Source organism: Anopheles funestus, chromosome X (assembly GCF_943734845.2).
Source record: "Anopheles funestus chromosome X, idAnoFuneDA-416_04, whole genome shotgun sequence".
NCBI classification, from domain to species: domain Eukaryota; kingdom Metazoa; phylum Arthropoda; class Insecta; order Diptera; family Culicidae; genus Anopheles; species Anopheles funestus.
Window position 1 is genome coordinate 4,007,058 of NC_064597.1, and position 21,639 is coordinate 4,028,696.

Genomic DNA, 21,639 nt, shown 5'->3' on the forward strand with positions numbered 1-21,639 from the left:
AGGATAATAAAAAATAATTAACAGTAGAACCAAAAGCAAGATGGCGGTATGTTGAAAGGACCTTATTATTTGTGTTTGTGTTGGTCATTCTGACACAGTATCTATACACCTTGGGCATTCTAAAACTCCCCAAGAAAAACAAAACGCATGTGTATAGTAACCATCGGTAAGAAGAAATATTCATGTTGAAGACGTGATGTGCGGAACGTTTTGTGTTAATTTCGATGTTTAAATGCTTGTTTGCTTCATTTAAACTGTGTCCTAAAGTTGGCTGCTTTGTCAGGTCAGTTTTGGTTTGGTTGCAATTATCCGAACTGCTGGTGGATAAGTGTGATTTTCCAATTGCCTGTTCGCAGACGTGCATCCCATACAAACAAGCATCTTCGGTGAATCGTCGCTGCAAGTTGGTGCAAAGCTAGGTGGGAACAAATAATGCTGATTTGGCGTCGGAAATAGTGGTGTAATATGATGAATCGACACGGTGCCTCGAATTCCAACCGACCGGTGGAGCAGGGACAACTGTTTTCCGCCATGATGTCCGACATTGGCCCGAACCAGGGTGCGTTCGTACCGGGTAGCAATGCGTTCTCCCTGTCCCACTACCAGAACATGCCTAACGATCAGGTTGACTGGGCCGCCCTGGCCCAGCAGTGGATCAAGATGCGTGAAACCTGGATGCAGCCAATGTCCACCATGATTCCATCGCCGCCACCACCGCCATCGTTCGATCGGGATACATTTGATGGTGCGGCTGGAAGCAATGCGCCTCCCAGGAACCGAATCATTGCGGGGGTTGAATTCGAAGAGCAGGGTGAAGCCCCGATGGAGGTAGAGCGTGAAGATGATGGCGATATACCGGTTCCACCGACACCACCAAAAATCACCAACGATTGCCAGCCGGCCGACGAGACGTGGCGAACCTGGTCGTGGCCAATGTCGATGGGCAGCACGTCGACGCTTGGCAACCAACATGCGCCACAAGCGCTTCCAAACAATCAAAAGCTTACCGACACTCAGCAAAGGTCCGGCACCGGTCCGCCGGCATCAGCTGCCGCTGCCATTGCGCTGTGGCAGGCGAAAAACAGCCATCTCTTCCCGGTCGCCTATCCCAAAGATTCCGCGACGATGCCGCGTGAACAGACGGCGGCAAACCGACGCACGTTCAGCACGCAACCGACGAAACCATCCCGGTTGCCCGGGTTGATGGATCGCGAGATAAAGATAAGCGCGTCATCTTCCGCCGATGTGCACCGTATCGATGCGAAGGAAAATGTTAGCGGTGGTGGTGGTGCTGGTTCTGCCACAATCAATGAGGAAAAGCGTATGATGCTTCCTGCCTGGATACGCGAAGGTTTAGAAAAGATGGAACGGGAAAAGCAGCAAAAGTTAAAACGCGAGCAAGAACACCGTCAGCGGGAAGAGAAACTATCCAGCCAGCAAAATCTACACTCCTTGTCGCCATCGGTATTTATCGCTTTGAAAAACATTACTCATTAGTTTTATTAATGATTAAAATAATTTTTAAAATAAATTATCCCATATTGTTCTTTAGCCTAGTCGAGAGGAGCTGACCCTACCATTAAGTGCACCGCTAGAGCAGGAAGAATCGCAACCGAAGCAAGAGAAGGTGGCATTAAATGAGCAGAACATTGAACAGATTGTATGCATTGCATTGGTTAAAATTTATTTGCAAACATATTATTCATTTTTCCTCTATTTTTGATATCATTTTATCATGCCAAACGTTGTTGTTCAGACAAAGAAAATATTGACTGAAGTTTTTATGGAAACAACTAATGAAGTATTACTTGGCATCGCCCAAGAGGAGCAGAGCAAGGTGCAGAAGCGAAAAGGTAAGTCGGGTTCAGTGTTTGATGTGTTTTATAAGGCGTTCAGTTTCAATTAAGGTGGGAGAAATTATGAAATTAGATTTTTTTTTATGTAGGAACTGTTAGGATAAATGTTTTACCATCATTTCACGTTGATTAATTGTTTTTATTTCTACAAAACATTACGAACACTATAGCTAAACAAGCTGCCACATCTAATGTTGGACGTGCGACGTATACCAGAGGACTTGGTATGATGATGTTGCCGTATGGAGAATGGGTTTTTACTGTATAATATTTGTTACAGGCCTCGGTATATACGGCGACAGTGATGAGGATGAGGACGAAGAAGAAGATCAGATGACGAACGACATTAGCAAAGGTTCGAACAGTGTCAACGTTACATCCGATTTGGAAAGTGCGAACAATTCGGATGACGATGTATCCGACACGGAAGCGATGCGTAAAATGATGGTATGTTGATCCCCACGCTGCGACACGTTAAGAAACTTATTCTGCTTCTGTTACAGGAAAAAATACTTGTCCGGCAGCAGAATTTCAAATCCACTGCAGCGCAAATCGAAAAATGGCTGGGCGAGGTGTCGGAATATACGCCACATAATGCCGAATTGCAGACGGAACCGTTGTCGTCGGATGAGGGTTCGTATGAGGGGCAGCACGGTCAGCGAAGCGATGACGCTGATTCCGATCCAGCGCGTGAGGGGCGGACAGAATCTCCACGCCACGGCAAGGCAGGTACCGGTAACGGATTCGGTACGTCACTGTTTACGCCTTTCGGCAGCACAGCCCAACAGTCGGACCAAACGAATCGGGCTAGCGGTAGTCAGGAAAATGGTGCGTACTAATTATTAACTTGACAGAGACTTAGTAGTCGATATGCGTGTATAAACGGTTTCATTTTAGTGGTACGTAAGCGACGTGAAAAACGTGTGTCGCGCTTCAGTGATCCACGCGATACGGTGCGTACGACACACATTACGCATGTTTCGATTGTATCACCGTCAGCAGAAACGGCGTGTCCCAGCAAGGCGCTAGAACAGCAGCCTGCTGCAAAGAATGTAGCTACCGTTGGTGGGAGTACTGTACGCCCGAAATACCCAGCACAGGAGAGTAAGCCACGCCAGACGGCGGCCCAACAGTCCTATAACGCGTACTTGAGCATACCATCGGGTCAACCATACCAAACGATCTACAGCATTACGCCCGGTCCGAAGGGAACCGGCTGCCCGAAGGCACTGAGCGAACTGGTCAAAAGCAACCCGCCATCGAACAGCGACGGTGGCAAAAAATCCCTCGGGGAGGAAAGTGATAGCGGTAGCTACCGCCGGAAGTATCGCGACCGTTCCCGGTCACGCTCATCGCACGGTTCACGCACGAGCGCTTCCCGGTCCGGTTCGTTCGATTCCCGTTCGTCCCGGTCCACCCAGTCACCGAACAGTCACTATTCACGCTCGGGCCAACGGAGGCGCTCCTCGTCCAAACGATCGCGCCACGATCGGGACCGTTCGCCGCTCGATCGCCATTCACCGTCGTCCTACTCATCATCGCGCCGTCACCGCCGTGACAGTGGCAACTCATCCCGCTCCCGTTCACGGTCCTCGTCGAAATATTCTTCCCGGCGGCGGTTTTAAGCGCTTGCGCCACAACAACAAAAAAAACAGCCTGTTCTAGTGGCATTTTAGTTATTTGAAATGTACTATCGGTGAATACACGGTGGTCGGCGACACGGGGGGGTTTCCATTATGCGGAACGGGCAAGTAATTTATGGAACACCCTGTTCTCCGAGCAGCCTTGCATAATTCACCGAGAGTCAAATCAGTGTGATAAATTAGGGAAAGTATGTATAAAGAAAACACAACACAGATACACTTATATACACACACACACAACACCAACAACAACACGCTACAATTTCACCTACCTGAACACCAATATTCATCCCCCCAACAATCCTCTCCCGCAGCCCCCTCCTCCCAGACACACAAAAGTAGTGATGGGTAAATTGGACAAAAAAAACGGAATCGCTTCCGAATGACTGCATAAATATTGGAAGCGGCTCAGGCAGGTAAGTGCAATACTCCGAATTCGGAACCGTCCGGAGCCGTCCGGAGCCGCTAGTCGGCAGCCGGAGCCGTCGGAATCGTCGGGGCGGTCTGGAACTGTCAGGAGCCGCCCGGAGCCATCCGCAGCCGCTAGTCGGCAGCCGTCGGAGCCGTCCGGAGCCGTCGGAGCCGTATGGAGCCGTCCTGAGCCGTCGAAGCCGTCCGGAGCCGCTAGTCGGCAGTCGTCGGAGCCGTCCGGAGCTGTCGGAGCCGTCGGAGTCGGACTGCTCCGACGACTCCGACGGCTCCGGACGGCTCCGACGGCTCCGACGGCTTCGACGGCTCAGGACGGCTCAGGACGGCTCCGACGGCTTCGACGGCTCAGGACGTCTCCGACGGCTGCCGACTAGCGGCTCCGACGATTCCGACGGTTCCGGACGGTTCCGACGGCTCCGGACGGATTCGACGGCTCCGGACGGATTCGACGGCTCAGGACGGTTCCGGACGGCTCCAGACGATTCCGGGAGGCTCCGACGATTCCGACGGCTCCGGCTGCCGACTAGCGACTCCGGACGGCTCCGACGGCTGCCGACTAGCGACACCGGACGGCTCCGACGGCTCCGACGGCTCCGGACGGTTCCGGACGGCTCCGACGGCTCCGGCTGCCGATTAGCGGCTCCGGACGGCTCCGGGCGGCTCCGGGCGGAATCGTGGTTTTAACCGAGCCGGAATCGGGACCGGAGTTGCTATGCTCGGAAGCGTTTCCGAGCCGTGGGTGAGATTCCGAGAACCCATCACTACACAAAAGCCCCCTCACACACTCTAGTTATCTTCAAAGTAGCGGCGAGGAATAAGGAATTCTAAAACAAAAAAAAAGGCACATACAAACACAAATTGTAAAGACAAGCCGGTAGCTAGTGCGTATATGAATATGAAAATGCATTGCAGGACAAGGTAGAGACAAGGTCCCGGTTTTTTCACCTTAATCTTCGTATTATTAGAAGTAGAATTTGAAAATTATACCTAGTACGGTTAGGGCTAGTTTCCAAAGGCTACCGATTTACAGAACCGATCAACCGATGGCGGATGGCCATCCCGTTCGGCATATGGCAGAGTATAGGATGGTTTATTTAAAATTTAATAACTTTATAATCATCATCATCAAAGCGACCTTCCAAGTGGCTACTGATGTGTGTATTTTTTTAAATAATTTTTTATTTATCATTCTTTTATTTAAATTGTGCAAATGAAGCAATTGTTGTTACCATGTGAGCACCAAGTAACGGACAGCTAGAAAAAAAAAATCTTTATCGTAAATGAATATTTACGTGCCGACACAAACCGTGACAGAGTCCGTACTTTAATTGAACTGCGTGCCACCAAGCGACGAAATGATTATTTTTTTTTCAAGCAAGGTAACGTGCAAAAATATAGTGCTAATGCTATTGTTTAAAATGTTCACGATTGTAAAAAACAAACTATGGTAGTTTCGAGTTTTTTCTCTCACCGGGAACCGAGTTCGATTTAGCAAAAAAAAAACCATTTATGTCACCAATCTCCCTTCGCCCCCCTTCCCCCGTAACAAAGTAAAACCGTTTTTTATCGCAGAAATAGAATTATAATTCCAACTTGAAATCATTTTTCTCCCGTGTGTTACTGTAGCAAATGAAAGAATCAATGCGAAAGGGAGAATAACAATAGTTAATAGCGGAAATGGAAACAAACACACTAAACGTAACGCTAATTGGTTTCATCTGGTTTTTATTAAAACGCTACAGTCAGTATTCTGGTCAGCACGTGGCCCCATTTTATGTTGAGTTGCGTTTTTTTTGTTGTTGTTGCCTGCGGATTAGAACACTTTCGCAATTTTCGTTATCTCAACCCCCTTCCCAACTCACCCTCTCCCCCCCCCCTCCCCCCCCCCCCCCCCGCCCTTCCGTGTCCTCACGGTGTGTCTTGGCGGAAGAGAGGGAAGAAAGAAGAAGGTGTGAGGATTCTCAACACAATATAGCGTGACTGTGTACAGTGGTATGTATACTCTATTGTAATATGTAAAACGCCTCTACTAATAGTGTTGTGTATATCATTTATCTTACACACGCTCGTACGAGTAAGGAGGGATGGATTGGCAGCGTTTTCGGTTATTATAATTATAATTATTTTATTTTTGTTTGTGCACGATTCCATACTGGTCCCCCCTCCTCCTGTTCGTATTAGATTTGCTAGCATTTTTTTTTAGAAAATTTTGAAAATATGTGACAATTCGTTTTTTTGAGATTAAGAAGAGTGATGACAAGGGGGAAGATTTATGGAGGAAGGGGGAATCACTACAGTTGGCTAGTTGGAGTGTGTGGGTTTTGTTGTTTTTTTTAAGTAGATTAAGAGAAAACTCTAGAAAGATAAGAATAGTTTGAAAACTGTGCATCTTCATTTTTTTTTGTAAAGTGTCCGTGTTTGTGAGAGCAAAAAGGAGAATGCAACAGAACGCCATTAATGGCGGAACGTTTTGGGGACGTTGAGCGTAAAAAAAAAAACATGGCGACCTTCTTCAATGTAACATAATAGAACTAAAACATAAAAACAATGATACACGCACACACACACACAAAATCAATCAGTCAATTGTTCTCTACAGAAAAAGTGCCGTGTAAACATCTTTCGCTTAGGTTTAGAATTAAAGTAACGCACATTAAACGTAACGTACAAGCGTGCAGCATCCTAGCAGATATACATCGATAAAACTACCGTAAGTACTATGTACAATAGTGCATTTTGGAGTACCCATTACTGGCGGCCGGGCATCTATTTCCATATTTGTGACTGTTTTGTTTGTTGGCGTATTGTTTTTTTATCAGATTTTTCTGCTGTAACGCACCTCCTCTCTCTCTCTCTATAGCTCTATATCCCTAATATCCTGTCCCGCTTGTCAACCACACACATACACAAACACACACCAACATGTTTCTAAACTGAGGCTTCATCGATCACAGATATAACGCGGTTGTTGAGAAACCCGACCTGTTGGCTCGGGCGCCATTTGCTGTTCAGTCTGCAGTGCTGCTGAGGCTGAAGGGTGTTGGAGGTGACGGCACTGCTACTACTACTACCACTACTGTTGTTGCTGGTGCTGCTGCCACCCCCATTACCGGCCGCCTGTTTGCCACCTTCCACTCCAACCCGTCCTCCACCGGTGCCACCACCGCCGATCGTGTTCTGTGGTGCAGAGTCCGATTTCGTCACCAGCGGTGACACATTCTTGCCCAGATCACCATTCGCTGGCTGTTGCTGGTGATGATGGGGATGATGATGATGGTGATGATGATGGGGATGATGGTGCTGACTATGGTGGTGTGACTGGTGGGGATGCAACAGGGCGAGACCGTTTGCATCACCGGGATGGCCAGCCGCTACTGACGCCTGTCCGAGCGAATGTTCGATGGGACATTCGGGATGGTGTTGGGTCGCTAGTAATGTACTACCCGGTGCCGCTCCAAGATGGCCACCGAGCAGTGCCTTCGTTTTGGAGAGTGATAACCGGCGGCCCCGCTTGTCTAGCAGGATAGGAACTTCGGCACTGAGGTTGTTCTCGAACTCGCTCAGCATGAGATAGTTTTCCACCTGTGGGGATGGAAGAGTTAACGTCAGTAATAGTGATGGGATCTCTGGAGCGTATTCAAGAATTCGGCTAGTGTGACTCTGATTCCATCTCCGAAGTAGACAGTACCTTATTGCACGAGGTAATGCAATCACCGACGTAGTCGAGATCGTCCAGCAAGTTATCCGGTAGATCCATGTCGGCTATACCCTCCTCGGAGATGCAGGTGAGCTCTGGTTTGTCTAGTCCGTTGATTGGCTCCACGATACCGTCGCTGAGTGGCGGAATGAGCAGCTCTGGACCGATCATCATTGCCGTGTTGCCGGTAATTATGCCCGGTTCGTTGTCCGGCTCTTGCGAGAAGGAGAGTTTGCGGCGCTGGGGGCAGGTTTCCGAGACGCACAGGTGGCGTGTACCGTTCGCTCTTTAGGTTAGAGATCCGGCAAATAAAGGAGATTTAAAGAAAAGAAGTAGAGATTGAGAAAGAGAGAATAAGAGATCATTGAAGATCATTAGGAAAGAAGTGAAGAAAGTTGGACGAAGAATTCAAACCAAGATCTCACATCACCTCAATAACTACAGCCACCTCAGGTTGAAGCTTGAAGTATTGAGGTTTTGCGAGATAAACATGAAGACCTACCTGGTGTGTTTGTGGCGTGACACGGAACGCCGGTGCAGATCGATCAGAAACATTAGGACACTGCCGACGATGGCACAGCCTGAACTGAAGTAGTAGCCAGCGGTGCCGGATCCACTGTCGTTCATGTAGCCAGAGATCGGTACACCGAGTGCGATCGGTATTGCCTGGGCAAACTGGACGAAACCCCAGGCACGGGCGAAGTTGCGTGCCCGCACCTTCTCGTAGGTGTACATCTTGAGTGAGTAGTGATAGCCGCCGCAGAAGATACCGTAGATCCAGACGAACATCACGTACCCGTGGTAGTTACCGTGCACAGCGGTAAGCGCGAGTATGCAAACGCCACACATAAAGATGGCGGTTTGGCAGAGATACTGGCGGGCGATGCGACATTCGACGCTGTTCCGTACGACCAGCAGCCCGAACGCGGTGCACCCGAGTGTCCAGGCCAGTCCGAGGTAGATCTGCAAGATCATTACCTTATCGCCAATGCCATCCTTCTGCACTTCGTGTGCTAGGTAGAAGATCGGTGTGTTGATACCGAACGCACTTAAAAGAGAAACAAAACCAAAACCCAAATAAGCTCAGTGTGTCTCAGCTCGGTGCAGTAGCCTACGGGTCCTACCCAATGCCTGTTGATGCGAGCAGTATGCGTACGGTTTTGCTGCGCAGCGTGCTAAAATCGAAGAACGGTGGCCGATCGTCATGTTTGTTCTTGTCCTTAATTTTACGCTTCTGGTTCTTCAGGTGCAGGATCGCGCGCCGCTGCGGATGATAGAGCGAGGCGGACCGGTAGCAGGTGCCGAGGATGAACGTGATAAAGACAGTGCCGGTGACGGCCTGCAGTCCCAACCGCCACCCGATCGCATCGATCGCCGACTTGATAAAGCTTGACATGACGGCGATACCGAGCCCGGAGCCGGACACGATAAATATCTCGACGAATTCGCGCCGCTTCTTGAAGTACTGTGCCACCATCAGGGTGGAGCAGTCGCGCGTCATCCCAACACCGACACCTACGACGGCACCTGTTGGGAAGTTGTGGGCGAATGTTATTTAAAGCCGCCACAAGGGGGTGGTTGAAGCTTACCATAGCTGAAGAATAGCTGGTGAAACTGAGAGGCGAAGGATGTGAAGAGGCAACCCAGTGCGGTCACCAGTCCACCGATGACAGCGGTGAGTCGCGTTGACTTCCGTTTGCATACCGCGATCGTGATGGGTGATATGAAGAGTGCTACCGCTGTTGACAGTGCGCCCAACCATCCTGTGGAGATAGAAAAGAGATCCAAACGAAAGATGCATCAGTGTCTTGCTTCGGTGTGGAGAAGGACTCTTGGAGAATTCTTGAGGCGGGATAGCTAAAAGGGCGGTAATATTTATGGGTACTTTAATGTAGAAATACCATTACTGTGCACGAATAACTACTCATCAGCAATGGAGGATATTGATGAGATATGTTTTTATATCTCGCTAGACACTCTCGCGTAGAATTTAATTCCATAAAGTGCCGCATAAATCATAAATCGGTGGTAAGACATTGTGTGTCCTTTTTTTCTGTTTATTCGTTCACAGCGCTCTTATGAAATACGTTTGATCTAATAATGTAACCCCTCAAGTCACAGTTGGTAACTTCATCCTCATGTTTTAATTTCATCACCAACATTTGTTTTTTTTTTTGTTTGCTCCTCCCTTGGGTTGCTTATTGATACAACAAGTTTTTCGCCGACCGTAACCACCCGAACAGGCATCACAACTAGATCACTTTTGTGTGGTGCTTTTCGGTTACCCTTTTTGGATCCGTCCATGGAAACAAGCGGTACGACACGGGATGATTTATTAGTGTTGGGTTGAAAGATAAATATGATGAATTGTGGCGGAGATAGCATGATGAGTTAATAATGCTGGGTAAAGTTTTTTTCTGCTTCTTCCTTTCTTTACGCGAAATGCTGTGATTTGTTAAACCAATGAGATTGACTGGCCCGGCGTATGGAATGAAGTTGGAAAAAGTGTTAGGATTCATTTTAATTTGCGTTATTTGTGCGTTAGGAGGAGAGTTTTTGATCCTTAGCTTTTTTTGGGTAATTTAGCAAAATTTTATAATTTGATTTATTTTAATGCGAATTTGTTGCAATAAGTTTCTTTTCACTTAAATAGTGCTTTAAAGTAAAAAAAGAATGAAAATTCAGAAAAAAAATTCAAAAAAATTTTCCACTCGAAAATTTCATAAGGCTTACCCCTTGCCATTTTTTTGGGAAATTTTGCAAAAAAATTTAAATTGATTTATTTTAATGCCAATTGGTTGCTATTAGTTTCTTTTCACTCAAAAAATGTTTAAAACAAAAAAAATAATTAAAAATTAGAAAAAAATAAAGATTAAATTAAGTGACACTTGTGAAAGAATTATTGTAAAAGCTCTTGAAAAAGAGACTTGAAATTACGTTTTGAGTGTCTGAGACCGTTTTTATGTGTAGATGATTGTGAGTTACACCATCAGGGATAGAGTTACTAATAGAGATTCTACAAAGGAACTTAGACACATTGAAACAGAGCTCCAAACGCAAGTAAATAAACAGGTTTTAAAATAAAACAGAAACCCTTATGCCAATGAACGTTACAAGAAGATGCTACCCGATCGTGGAGTGGAAGTTGGAACTCACTCAACTAGGTCAAACTCCCTGGGATCCGGGATGGCGGTGTTTAGATAAACGATCCACAACCAAGCTGCTGTCAGTTATTACTGGGCTTTTGTCACTCCCAACTAAGATAGCCGGTATCCAAGCATGTCTTAATAGCTTCATGGGCTCTAATCTGCCTCGCCCACACGAGCTGCCTGTCGGCAGCAAGGATCGACAACGGTGTAGTTGGAAATATTTGTTATAGCATCCCCCTGCATCGGTGCGCGTTTGTTTTGTACACGCTGGCAAGCTTCATCCTGCACTCGGAAAGGGAGGAAGTTTATAATCGTTTCAAATGCGGCGACGAACGGTGCGGCAAGAAGATGGACAAGAGATCAATGCAATCAGCGTTAAATACAATTTCAAATCGGCAAACAACGGGCTGTGTAAAGGCTATAAAAGTGTTTCCCCCCGCCTGGTTTTCCCCGGGATGGAAGTTATAGCAAAAAAAAAGGGAACCATTAAAACTTTTACCTCCACATCGACGTGTTTTTTCTCTTCTTGTTTTTTGTTTTTCTTCATTCAATTGTATAGGTGTGTGTATGTGGAGAAAAACATGGTTGGCCGGGAATGTTTTATGTTTTTAATTTTTATTTTCCACTTAATCGCTGTCGCTCTGGTGCCCGATGAAGAAAAAAAAGCTTTCGAAACTACTCCACCTCTCCCCCTCTCCCCCTCCCCCCCTCCCCTCCATCCCTTCCGCACGCTTTTCCGGGGGAAAAAAACGGATGACTGAGCAAATCGAACCTTATGTGTGTTTTCCGGTTACGCTTGAACTGGAACCCCGCCGTGGCGTCAGGATGAGGCGAGCGAAACTTTTCAACACATCCACAACCACAGTGCGGCATTTGGGAACCGCATTCGGGACAGTTGAGTGTCGCCGTTGCAGTTGCTTAAAATCGTAGCAAATGTAATGCGACTCCGGCGAGGCATCTAATGAGTTTAGCAGCTGTTTCCAGTTTGGGAGTTTTGAGCGAAATGTGGAGATTGAAGAAGGATGCGTTTTAATAACTTCCTGCTGAAATGGGTTGTTTAGTTGCTAATGTGAATTGTATGGTACGCTCGTTGTTGTTTTACAATCGCTCATTTGCAATTAAATGTTATTTGGTCATATAAATGCCTTCATAACGTCCTCGTAACGCCTCGTAACGTCCATTTGATTCCTTTCTTTTTTGTTTGAATGAAACATCATGAATCACGCGTTGTTTCGCGAATTTCTTTAAATCCTTTTACGGTTACGGGGAAACACACATTCAGAAGGATAGATTGCACCATTTGCACATGATCCTCAAACATAAACAACCACCTTTAGCGATGGCGACGAGATGTAGTGGAGAAATAGCAAAACCCAGAAGAAACAGACATCGTCTAGGCGTCTAAAAATTGTTAATGGGAGGAGGAGGAGGGGGGAGGGGGGGAGGGGGTGAGATGACGCTACTGGTTGAAAGCAACCGACGCGCCATAATTCAGCGGGATGGCTGCTAAATTACATTTTCCACCAAAAAAGATATGTCCGCCCGAATGCCGGACTGTTACGCGGTGTTTCTGTGTTTATCAACCTTTTTCCCAAAAAAAAATCATTGACTTGCTGTATGTGTGGGTGTGTGTGAGTGAATATATCTCGTACAACTTATGTTTGTTGGTATGGCATAAAACCCACTTTTGGGAATGGCAATATTAGACGTAACCGAAAGGAAGGGGGAAAAAAATGATGCTGACACTGATGCTGATGATCGCACATTTTACGCACGGCGTTGAATTGAAATGGAAATTCATCGGAGGTTGCATCCGACTCCGTATGTATGCGAGCGACGAGAGCTTACAGTGCGAATGATAAATCAACCGACATGCGGAGGCAAACCGCAAAACTCGCGTACCACGAATGTGACAATTATCGTAAAGCAGCATCAACCACAGTGAAGGAGACGCCCGGTGGTTCGTACGATGTAGTGCCACCCACTAGCACTAGCGGATGTGCAGCAGAAGGGAAAATCAGCAACAACACAAGACAAGGTGGGGAGGGAGAAAGAGAAAGAGAGAGAGAAAAAAAAAGCAAGCAATATATGGCTGCCATTTGTCTTGCCCTTGTTGCCACCGCCCTAATCGGTGGTAAATTTATGCACTTTGCTTTTGGGGACCGAAAAATAACCGCCACTACTGGTGGCGCATACGGTTGGCCCAGAAGTCTGTCTGTCACAACTTAACCGGAATTGGTACACAGCACACTACAAAAAGGCTGTGTTTGGGGTGGGAAATTCAATTAAAAGCATTAGAGCTGGTTATGGTGACAATGATTTGCCGCAAGATAGTGTAGATCAGCACTTTTTGCTTGAAAGGTTCATTGCGGGGAAATAACTGAAAGGTAGTGCAGGAGTAGATGAAATATATTACTATAATGTTGTTCATTACATGTTGTAATGAATAGTTTATTATAGAACTAAGTTTTTTAGAGGATAAACCTTGTTTTTTTTCAAAGGGGAAAGAATAGTCACCTAAATTCCCGCTATTTGTGTCTTCTTGAAGTATTTGAGCAGAAATGCTTGATAGTTTTGGTTTGCAGTTTATTCGTATGTCAAACTGATGATATAGTGAGCAAGTTTTAGATATCCAGTATACTAAGATAAATAGATAACAGAACGAAAGATCTATCGAGAACGAGTTCCGTGTACATGAAAGTTTGCGAGGACCTTCGCGAATTGACCAATTCTTCTTCGAGAGTAGGATCTTCACCGGTAAAAGCTCTGAATGACTCAGGAGCTCAAGTTATGTCGATCATATACGGCGCCATGTGTTTGTTGATTGAGTTCTGGAACTCTTGGAGACAGATCCCGACCTCCCGTCTTCAGGGTTGAGGTTCATTTATAGATGAAGGGAAGAATAGCAAAGTAGAATATTCGAATTTGAGATAAGACTATGAACGTTGGAGACCCACCAAGTGGCAATTCAATCCCAGAACTCCCTACTGTTTGGTATGAAGTTTTAGGTTGGAGATGTCATCGTCCAAAAACTGACACCTCTTCCACTTCGACACAAAGTACCTAAACTGGACAATATAGATGTCAACTATGTTCTGGGTACCATTTCACTTTGAGGAGATGTTAAAATGCCGCCAAGATTGTGTGATTTAACCTCACAAAACGTTTTGTGAGGTAATGTGTTTTCTTCAAGCCAACATTCCTCGAGTCATCAAAGAGATTAAGTCCAATTTGTGAGCAAGAGTCATGAAAAATTGAATATCTTAGGACGTCATTTGAATGACTCTCACCAAGAGTTTTCAAGTGGTTACAATTTTATACCACATATACAAAAAATCAATTTCTATGTGAGTAAAATGTTTCTGAAACTAATATCAAATTGATAAATTTAACGTTTACTTCCTTCGTGTTCTTTTTGCTACCTGTAGCATGAAGTGGTAGAAAACATGTATGGAGTCAATCAACATCGAACGTACACTAATCATGTTTATTGGATGATGAAGTACCGTGTGATCATTTAATATACCCAGCACACACGCGTAAAACCATCCGGCTTTCGCCATCGGAGAATATGGTGAAAACACATCGTTAGGCCGCTGGTGCTCCAAAAACCAGCTGGCCCACAACAAAACGTTCCAAGTGGATTGGTGAAACAAACCAGCACCAAGTTCTGCGCAACGTTTCGGCACACAGTCATCTTATGTGGTGTTTCGCAAAAAAAAGTTCTCAAGTTCATTACTTGCTACGGCCAGATAAAAGCCAGAAAGTGAGTAAGGAGAAGGGACGGTGGAACTGGGCAAGAAGTGAAGATGGTTGTGTTGGTTTTCCGATGGTGAGGATTATGAGTTGAGTTTTCCATCCACCGTTTGCAAAGGTTAGGATGATGAGCGAAACGCACAGAAGCGGACGGAAAGCAAGCGTGGGCAAAAACATAAAAGAAAGCGCACGGCCAGCAACGGAACCGGTTCGAGATAGTTCGGTTTTGGTGTGCTGAGAATGTGATTACTTTGTGAAAAGTAATCAAAACTGTTTGCCCCAGCCACACTACTTCGGGCAACTGGGTTCGATGTAAATTGGTTTAAATCTTTTTGGTCTCCACCTTATCCCCGGAAGCTGTGCGGACGTGGGAGAAGGAAATGAGTCACATGTTTTAGTTGGTGAAGAATAGACTCGGAATAGAATTCACCAAGATGGTTGTTTTGGGTTAAGTTCTTTCTCAGAACTCCTTGTCAGCTTTGACAACAAGGGTCCAACTCGCTCTACAATAATCAGATCTTCGTACAGAAGCTAGGAATTGGAATTAGACCACATCTTGGAGATGAAAGACATGCGACACAATATAGCTCAAGTATTGGACGATTTCGAAATGACTTCTACGCACCAAATCTTGATAGTTAAAGGGGTCACCATCATCTTGGGTTTTGATTCTCTAATGTCTAAGCTCAGGTTTTTGATTCTTACTGTGTAGGATAGCCAATAATATATGAATATGTATAAGCATAGTTAGTATGTCACATCTGAGGAGAGATCATGAGTTATAAGTATAACATATTTTTTGTTTCAAAAGGCAGACAGATTTAAAGGAATTCCCAAAAGATCTCGACGATCTGCTATTACTAGACATTTTCACAAAAACATTGGACATTGGTAACAGGAATTCTAACGAATTATTCACTTTTGTGAATTCTAAGAGATTAACCAACTCTAATCACAAGTTTTGAAAGATAGTTAAAGTAGAGTTCCGATAGCTGTACAAACTGTAACGACGAGATCTTACTCGGATCTCTCACCTGTGAAGATGATTGACTCGATGCGATAGGCGCTACCCGCCGCTAGAATCAGCACTCCGACCGCCGTTTGAAGGCCGTGCGTCAAGATGTGTACCAGTACGCCGACCAGCACTATGATCCAGCCCCAGCCACCCTCCGGATAGTAGTGCTGCTTGATCGTACTGGTGCTGGTGTTGGACATCCGGCTGGATGCACGCTGCTGGTGCGGCAGATGATGATGATGCCGATGGTGCAACAGATGGGGCAGAGTCGGTGAATGTCCCTCACCCCCTAACCCATCCTCGCCCACCTCTCCCTGCTCCGGATCTACCTCCTCCTCTTCCTCCTCGTCATCGACTGCATCCTCTTCGCCGTCCTCCTCCTCATCCCCAATCTCCTCCTCCGGTTGATTGTTTCCCCTATCCTTTCCGTCGTCCGCGTTCGGTTTGTTGGTGCGCCTTCGGATACGCTTCGGTTTGGCATCATTGCCAACGGGTACCAGCTGTACCAGATTTGCTCCTTGTGCTTGGGCGAGTGCCTTCGCCAGTGCCTCCAGCTCACCGAGCGGTGAGCCACGTTCCTGTGTGCCTTTTAGCTTCGAGTGTGTGGTACCGCCGGTCGGTGTATTGCCACCGACCGGTGGCGGTGTGATCGGTTCATCGAACACGAGCGAGTGTGCGTCGGCACTGGTCGCAACACCCGAATCCTCGTAGTTCCCGTACACCGGTTCGTTTTGGAACAGTATGCGCATCGTTGTTTCGTCACTTAGAAACGTCCCTAGCGCAACCTTAACCGTGCCGCCATTGCGATCAAACTCACCCAGCAAGATGAGATGAGTGCGAGATGCGGATTGCTTTGGCTATTCGGCGGACGGTAAGGTCTTCCTACACAGGAAGACTACGGCATATCAAACACATTGAAAGGCCCCAACCGCCTGTTGCATGAATGTTTTATTTATCTAAGGGCCGTCTATCTCACTTTCACTCGCACTTCAAGGGGTGTTTTATGTTCTCTCCCTCTTTTGGTTGTTGTCCTCAACTCTATGCTGGTGATTTCAACCCACAAACGAAACATGGAGCAAATGTTAATAGTGAATGGAGATGGGAAGATGTATAAATATAATTTTATATGAGTCCCCGATTCCGTTCCGTTTCATCATCGTCACCGGGTGCGAGTGTGACCAGAGCATACATCGCGCTTAATGTTTTGGGTAGATAGCGGATGAAAATGTTTGGTGATTCATTCAGAACATGTTCACGATCCTTTCTAGACGTGCTTGGTGACAGGAGCTGGCTGGTTAGCAACTAGTCGCCGACATACTGTCTCCAATGATAAAATAGACAAAATGCTATCAAGCCTAACCATTACACAACCGGGATGGCAAAGTTCTGCCCATCTAACAAGCCTATCAACCGTCCATTTTGGACGACCAACCAATACCACCCAAAAATGTCCTGATAGGGGTTTGAGGACAAATATTTGCGCAACTCCTTTCCACGTATGTACATACACTTCCATTCGCGACGCAACCTACCAGAGATCCGGTAGATAATAGTCGTGTCGTGTGTTTTTTTTGTGGAGGTCTTCCTCACGTTGTTTCGTACGGTTTCATCTGCAATAGATGGGAGATGGGTTCTATAAATCTAATATTTTTTTCTCCCTTCGTCTACGCCCTTCCTAACAGGCTGAAAGTGCGTTCTCTTCTCGTGTCCGTGCTACATTCGCTTCTTTTTTTCCAAATCGAACCGCAACAGTGGTTTTGATTTATTCCCCAGCAAAGCGAAGGTTACCGATGACTACTGGTCGTCTGGACTGGTTGGTGAGATGTCGGATCTTGTACGCGCACACCAACGTCACACCGGTACCGGTTGGGCTGTGACATGTGTTTTTCTTACTTTTCACCCACATATCCCCAAAGCATCCCGAGCATTGAGCGAATTTAGATTTCCTCCAAAAAAACCTTGATCGTCGGTGTGGAAGTTGTTGACGAGTGTGGGCTGAAATCGAGTCATTATAATTAATAAAGAGCAGTCACAGTAGCTCTAAAAAAAAAAAACACAAAAAAACCACGCCGTTGGATTGAGGATTTTCCTTCATTTTCAACGGGCATTTGTCCCCAGCATGACATTGGACAGGGTGTCTGTGTGTGTTTTGTGTTGGAGTGGGCAGGAAGAGAGAGAAAAAAACTCCACCTCACAGCCAACAGTAGCATCGAAATAAATCATTAAGGAAAAAGATTTTTATTTTTACTTTAGACGAGCATGCTCTCAAAACTCGAAAAAGGACAAGAAACGTCCTCATTTTTCAATAGTTTTTCATTCTCCCACTTCTTCCAAACACCAAATTCCAGAACGTTTAAGATTCAGTTTTTACGCAGCCCATCATCCTCATCCTCAAACTCAAACGTGTCACAATGCATTCAACAGTCAGTTAGAGGTTCTTTGCGATGCAACTATCATGGCCGCTCAATGTCAGTCATCCGCAAGTATGTCCTCCTGCCAATCTACACCCATCTTGGTGGGTGTTGTTTTTTTGTTATTTCTTCTCTCTTTTCCCCGTACTTTTACAGAACTTTCCCAGTTCTTCCGCTTTTTACCAGATTCAAACGATTCAGATTTGCAAAAACAAAAAAAAAAAAAGAAAATGCAAGAAATCAAACGATTCCTTTCGACGAGAGATGTAACTTTTTATAGTGCAATTTGAAGTTGAATGTGTGTTTGCACAAGTAGCACGTCATCGAAACTGTCTTTCCGATCGGATTTGTGTGCATTGCATAGGAAGGAGGAGTCCGGGGAGAAGGAAGAACGAAGTTTCTTGCTTGCTTTACACACTTTACATTAGTTTGTAGAGATCGGTAACACTGCCGGAGTTCTTCCTTATCAACTACCACGTCCAACCTTCCGTCAAGCTGTCCTTTGTGTTGCAACACCTACTGCTGTTTGCCTGCCTGGAAGTTGTCGGCGAAGAACTTTTGCTAAAAGTGAGATTTGTTTCAGTCACTTCCACTCCTTCCTCGCCCCAACCTTAAAACCGGAAGCTAACAGAACTTCCTGGATCGGCACCGTAAACCTCAGACTGGCTGTCTTATGCAAAGCAGAGATGTGAAGGGAGGAGTTGAAGATGCTGCAACATAAATCATATCGACAGCTTCGATTATTTGGCCGTGGCTTGGCTGGGTTTTTTTTTCTGTGGGTTGAAGGTTGTTTAGAGGCAAGCCCAATTAGTGGAGGCTTAAGAGTCGATTGATTTGTTGTGGAGCAAGGAAATTGTTGTATCACAATTAGGAGCACATATCTAACTTTGAAGTAGAACTAGTCTGAAGGTATTAACATTCATCATCCGCAGAGCAAGCATCCAGATATTAGACCATTTGATAAATGACCTCAATAAGACTGTTACGGGTTTGTTTTAATTGTTTTGTATTTTAACTTCAAATAGACACTTCCTGATGGTGTTTTGTTTGAGAAAGTTCCATCCTACAACCATCCTATCTTAGAGTGAAACGAGAAGCTGCTAAAAGGAATGTTTGACAGCTTAACGCTTGTTTAGGGTTTTAAGCGCCTGGAAGTATGCAATATATTACTTGATGGATAAATTATCCTCTGAAATATGTCTAAAACGATGGAAATATTGTACGGAAGAAAATCAGAAATGATGTTCCAACTAAGCAAACAAAAAAAAAAGGCTAGAAAGTCTCAATCTGGTTGAGACAGTAAACGGTAATTACATTTGCCACCTGTCAGCGATGTAAAAAGCACTTGACAATGGTAATGCTTGACCACAGTGAACAATGATCGTAGAGATGTAGAAGATTAAATCTTTCTCACTCCCTCTCTCTCTCGCACGTTAAAGAGACCTTTCATTTTGTTGTGCTGTTTGGACCGTTTTGTGTGGCACGGAAATGGGGCCCCCGTTTCAAACCTAGACTTTATATTCTTCCCTGCTTTTGCAGCGATCTTCGCCACGATCTTCCCGTGAACCTTCCCGTTGCGAAGTGGGTCGTTTCAGACTGTTGGTTTTGTGGTTTCTTTTTGTTTTTCCCCCGCAAAAAAAAACACATTTGTTTCTGCTGTAAGCCTAAAAAGTTGGCCGCGTTTCGGAGTTTTGGGCAGCATTTTTGATCGAGTTTGATTGTGGCCGGCACTGAAAAGGACGTCGCACTAGGAAATTAATTTTATCACCGCACCGCACCAGATGGTAAACGAAACAAAGCAAAAATACACACAAATACACGTTCAACACAATGTGATTTTAAAACGCGCGGGAAATGGGGGGGGGGAACGTTTTGCTTCCCGGAAGGCTAGATCCGGATCGGTCCACTGTCACTGGCGTACTGACAGTACCGGTGCAGAACCGTACGACCAGAAAACCTACCGAAAAGCACAGCCAAAAACCCGAACGGTTTGCACGCAGTTTGTTCGTTCGGCTCTCTCTCGCTGCTGGACCAGTGAGCTAAAGACGCGGAGCGTATATATACTGAACACAGGGGTTTTTATTTCTAATTTAAGTAATATTATAATATATTTTAATTAAATTTTGTAGAAATTATATACTGTGTTTTAAGTTTGTTAATGTTGGCTTTTATTTGCGTTGATTTGACTGTTAAACCCCTTTTTTCAATTTTATTTGGTTTTACTGACTCTTTAATTATGATTTGTCGATAGTTTCGTGTATGGTATGGAATGGTAGCGATCCCGGTCTTTCACATGATCGGACTGGTGTCAAATCCCATCCCGGGACCGTTTCACTAAGATTGATTATTCAACTTTTTTTTTCTTCAGCATCAGACCAAGTCTCCCGAAGGTCAGAAGAATACGATAAAACTATTTTTTATCCCCTAAAAGAGGAATATTGCATTATTTTAATTGCTAAATTTCTATCAGCTTCCATACAGCTCAATCAAATACCCTGCATTAAACCTTTTTAATGTTTGAACGCGAGAGCGAACCGAACTGATAAAACATCCCGCGAGAGAAAGTGATGAAACCGAACCGTTCCAGCTGCACGAACGCCGCTGGTATGTGACAGTGAGATAAACTGAAGCAGATGAAAGTGAAATCTCGCTCACGCATTCGAACGCGCTTCTTTGGATTCTGCATCCCGCAACCACCACCACCACCACAATCCGCACGTACACGCTTTTGTTTATGTTTGGCTGTGTTTAATCGTACCCGGCGCGTACAACGATCCGGCCGGATGACATTTCACACAGGGGGGCGGGCGATACAATTGGAAGCAGATTTGGCTTAACGATCTGCGTGAATAATCTCTTCATGCGTGTGTGTGTAAAATATGACCCATTTAACGCATCTGCTGAGATCGACGGCCGCTTCGCGGCCATTTGTATCCGATCGGCTTTAGTATTCAGCCGCCACACGCCAGATCGGCAGTCTTTATATGTTTGTTTTGACAATCGTTGCGGGTGCTGGGACGCTGCGTTAGATTAATTAAGAAAAAGCAGTGAAATGTTTGCGTTTTCTTCCCCTTTTTTGGTGCATCTTGGAGTGTTTCCAGTGTGAAAAAGTGTGTTTATTTGCTGTTCTTTTAGGGGACAAAGAAAGATGTATAATAACTGGTGCGCGATTGTTTACCCATTGTCATTTGTGTGCAGTGCAAGTTGTGCAGATAATGAAATGAACTAACGTTATGAGCCGAAACGGGATGGAAACAAAGACTTGCGTGTATACGGCAGTACGCGAAGCTGACGCTATACAATTTTCGGCACATTTCGGCTTGACGCTTTCCTTCACAAGAATGGTGCATTGTTTAAACCAAATTATGAAGCTGAAGCTGGTAAGTACCCCCGAAAAAGGGAATTTGAGGAAAACAATAGGATCCACATGAAATCGTACAAAAGTCAATCTCCCCCCCGGCGGTGTGCTTTTGCCGGCGGTTTATGTCTGTTTGTTTGTTTCTGCACGTATAAAGTGATCAGGGACGCTCCATAACAGAGCTGGAGAACGCTTACCTTTTACAATCAAGATTCATTGCAAACCATTACGCCCGAAAAGTGGTGTGTTTTTGTATGCTTATAGGGGAATGAAAACAACTTGTCTAAAATGTAGAAAAACTGATCAGAAGAGAGAAAAAAACACC

General features: G+C 45.5%; 3 protein-coding genes across 13 annotated transcripts in view; 2 read left to right on the plus strand and 1 right to left on the minus strand.

Annotated features, from left to right (window-relative positions):
- Positions 1-96: 96 nt before the first annotated feature.
- Positions 97-3,933, plus strand: LOC125770513 (arginine/serine-rich protein PNISR). Of its 2 annotated transcripts, XM_049440216.1 has the most exons (8): positions 97-283; positions 357-1,464; positions 1,553-1,660; positions 1,757-1,853; positions 2,027-2,080; positions 2,137-2,303; positions 2,360-2,684; positions 2,754-3,933. In XM_049440216.1, the coding sequence occupies exons 2-8, from the start codon at positions 466-468 to the stop codon at positions 3,479-3,481; spliced, it is 2,478 nt and encodes an 825-aa protein (XP_049296173.1). In that variant the 5' UTR covers positions 97-283; positions 357-465; the 3' UTR covers positions 3,482-3,933. The 2 variants fall into 2 exon arrangements, with proteins under 2 accessions (XP_049296173.1, XP_049296182.1); XM_049440225.1 differs by lacking the exon at positions 97-283 and having other exon boundaries at positions 290-1,464.
- A 2,423-nt stretch (positions 3,934-6,356) lies between these two features.
- LOC125765238 (monocarboxylate transporter 12-like) overlaps positions 6,357-21,639 on the minus strand; it is a 54,842-nt gene continuing 39,559 nt past the window's right edge. For 3 of the 10 annotated variants that reach the window (XM_049430233.1, XM_049430227.1, XM_049430217.1), the window contains 5 exons: positions 9,215-9,388; positions 8,750-9,152; positions 8,128-8,673; positions 7,617-7,911; positions 6,357-7,510 (listed from right to left, as the gene is read on the minus strand). In XM_049430233.1, the coding sequence (XP_049286190.1) occupies positions 6,857-7,510; positions 7,617-7,911; positions 8,128-8,673; positions 8,750-9,152; positions 9,215-9,388 (2,072 nt within the window). In that variant the 3' untranslated portion in view covers positions 6,357-6,856. The other 7 variants (XM_049430200.1, XM_049430159.1, XM_049430192.1 and 4 more) reach the window with 7 other exon arrangements.
- The window catches only part of LOC125765181 (E3 ubiquitin-protein ligase HECW2), a 75,604-nt gene continuing 74,227 nt past the window's right edge, over positions 20,263-21,639 (plus strand). Inside the window, exon 1 of the mRNA XM_049430119.1 lies at positions 20,263-21,336. The gene's annotated coding sequence lies outside the window, so the exon portion shown is untranslated. The remainder of the gene's footprint in view (positions 21,337-21,639) is intronic.

Excerpts from the sequence above, each read along its gene's own strand:
- LOC125770513 (XM_049440216.1), top strand. The coding sequence starts at position 466 with ATGATGAATCGACACGGTGCCTCGAATTCCAACCGACCGGTGGAGCAG. Across the intron at positions 1,661-1,756 it reads AGCAGAACATTGAACAGATT|ACAAAGAAAATATTGACTGA; the intron begins GTATGCATTGCA and ends GTTGTTGTTCAG. Across the intron at positions 2,685-2,753 it reads TAGCGGTAGTCAGGAAAATG|TGGTACGTAAGCGACGTGAA; the intron begins GTGCGTACTAAT and ends GTTTCATTTTAG.